The sequence below is a fragment of the Haliaeetus leucocephalus genome, unplaced genomic scaffold (assembly GCF_000737465.1).
Source record: "Haliaeetus leucocephalus isolate CR32 unplaced genomic scaffold, Haliaeetus_leucocephalus-4.0 Scaffold395, whole genome shotgun sequence".
In the NCBI taxonomy this organism is placed as follows: domain Eukaryota; kingdom Metazoa; phylum Chordata; class Aves; order Accipitriformes; family Accipitridae; genus Haliaeetus; species Haliaeetus leucocephalus.
In genome coordinates, this window is record NW_010972831.1 from 4209729 (window position 1) to 4212019 (window position 2291).

General features: G+C 66.3%; 1 protein-coding gene across 1 annotated transcript in view; it reads right to left on the reverse strand.

The window, feature by feature from the left end:
* The window catches only part of SEZ6 (seizure related 6 homolog (mouse)), an 11005-nt gene extending 9409 nt beyond the window's left edge, over positions 1–1596 (reverse strand). The window contains exon 1 of the mRNA XM_010573937.1: positions 1485–1596. Within this exon, the coding sequence (XP_010572239.1) occupies positions 1485–1596 (112 nt within the window). The remainder of the gene's footprint in view (positions 1–1484) is intronic.
* Between the last annotated feature and the right edge of the window lie 695 nt (positions 1597–2291).

The following is a 2291-nucleotide window of genomic DNA, read 5'->3' on the forward strand; positions in this document are numbered from 1 at the left end:
CCCCCCAAACCACCTCCAGCCCCTCCAGCAGTCACAGGATGGGGGGACGTGCCCGGCTGATGCCAGATCCCCATCTCTGTCCCCTACCTCGGTGGCCTTGGGGAATGGGGACCCCCGGGAGGCGGCAGGGGGCACCCTCCGTGGGCAGGAGCAGGCAGGGAAGGAGGGTGGGTGCAGGCGGTGGGTGGGCAGGTGCAGGCAGCATGAGAGCACAGGCAGGCAGGCAGGCACGGGTGGGTGGTGTAAATGTGCAGGCAGGGATGGGTGGGTGCAGGCAGCGGGTGGGCAGAGAGGTGCAAGCAAGAGCGGGTGGGCGAGCGCGGGCAGGCGGACGCAGATGGCGTGAAGGTGCAGGCAGGGCGGTGCACCCCGCTCCCCACCGCACAGCCCTGCTCCCCGGTGCCGCCCAGCCGACACCGCTGCCACGCAGCCGACCCACCGGCAACCCAGCGTGGCAAGCCGGGCACCCCATTGGTACCTACGCTGGCACCCACGTCCTGCTACCCCGTGGCCTCCTCCACCCCGGCATCGCCAGTGTGACCAGATGCCCGTGGCCAAGCCGGGCCTGCCGGAGACGCTGCGGGGGGAACACGACTCAAGGGGCTGCCCCAGTGCCGCCACGGGCGAGCATGGCTGCCAGCCCCGGCAGCTGCCGGAGGAGCCCAGCTTTAATATTCATGGCGGCGCTGGCGGGGAAGCATTTGACCTTGTATGTTTTGCGATTCTCCTTGAATTGAACAGTCATTTACCCGCTGACACATGTCACATGTCGCCGCAACCGGTTCCCTGGAGCATCGCAGCGGCGGCGGTCGAGCACCGGCTGACATACCAAACGCCGAGCCCCGAGCATCACCGACACAGGGTGAGCACGAGGCCAGAGCCCGGTGGGCACCAGGGTGCCCATCCCCGGGCCTTTCGTCCCTCCCCACCTGGTGGGTGCTGCGGGGTGCCGGCGGTGCCCCCATCCCCTCCTCGCTGCCCACGGCCCATGTAATCCCGCTTCCCCTGCTCTCCCTGCGGAGCTAATGCATTTGTACAGCAATTTCCCTGAGCGGCGGCGGTGATAAATTGCATGTCTGCTGCTATTTCGGACCTGAGCGCTGGAGCCGTGCGGTGCCATGTCCCCCCTCCCCGTGCTGGCAGTGCCCAAATCAGCCCCCCGAGCCCTGCATCAGGATCCCCCACCATGGAGCCCCCGCCACTGGGCAGCACCCACTCTGTGCCACCCTGGAGTGCCCAAGGCATGGGTGCCAGTCCCCCCCCCCAGGGCTCTGTGCCAGCTCTGAGCTCCCCCAGAACCCAGCACAGGTCACCCCCCCAGCACACCCAGGGTGGCAGAGGGGGCACCCAGCCCAAAGGGCACCCCTGGGTGCTGAGGGTGCCTGCCTGGCACGGGGACAGGAGGCGGGCAGGGAGAGCAGAGCCACGTTGCTCTCCTGGTTCCCCTTCCCTCCACCCGCTGCCGGTGACAGTAATTGAAATACGGTTGCGGGAGGCGAGCGAGAGCTGCTTGTCGGGCTCCGTGTTGGGCTGCTCAGCCATGTCATCCTCCCCGCAGACACCATTCCCTCCCAACAGGCGGGAAGCACGGAGCATCGCCGCCTGCTCCCACTGGTGTCGGCATCCCGGCTGCCCCCAGCGCCCACCTTTGCCCCCCTGGGAATTCAACGTGAGCGTCCCCTTGCCAGCAGACCCCGTACCCTGCCCCATCACCGCTCTTCACATAGGGTAACCCATCCAGTCCTGGAAGCCACCAAGGGCTGATGCTATGGCCACCTGTGTCCCTCTGCTGCCACCCCCCAGGGCAGCTGAGGACCATCGGAGCCCACCGTGCCCGGGCATTGCCCCCGCGCATCGCCCAGCACTGGCTGATCTGGCATTTCAAGCACCTCTCTCCATTTTCACAGGGTCACAGCAGCGCTCTCGCGGCTGATTAATATTTGATCCCTTCAGCACAGCTCGTTACTGCATTTAAATTATATATGTAATAACCCCTGCTGGCACGGCGAGTGTGCGGGCCGGCTCCTGCTGCTTCTCCCGCAGGCAGGGGATCGAGCACATCCCCAACCCCGGCCAACAAGACCCTTCAGCGCCTCAGAAGATGTGACGAGCGGTGTTGGGTCTCAGCACTGGGCAGGCTGGCGGGGAGCCAGGCAGATGAAGACGTCCCCAGCTGCCTCCGATGCCCCTTCACCCTTCCAAGTATGCCTGTGGCAGGAGAGGTGCTGGTCCTCCGGCTGGCCCCGTCTCCCTGACAGCCAGAGGAAGGGATGCTGCCGCTTCTGAGCTGT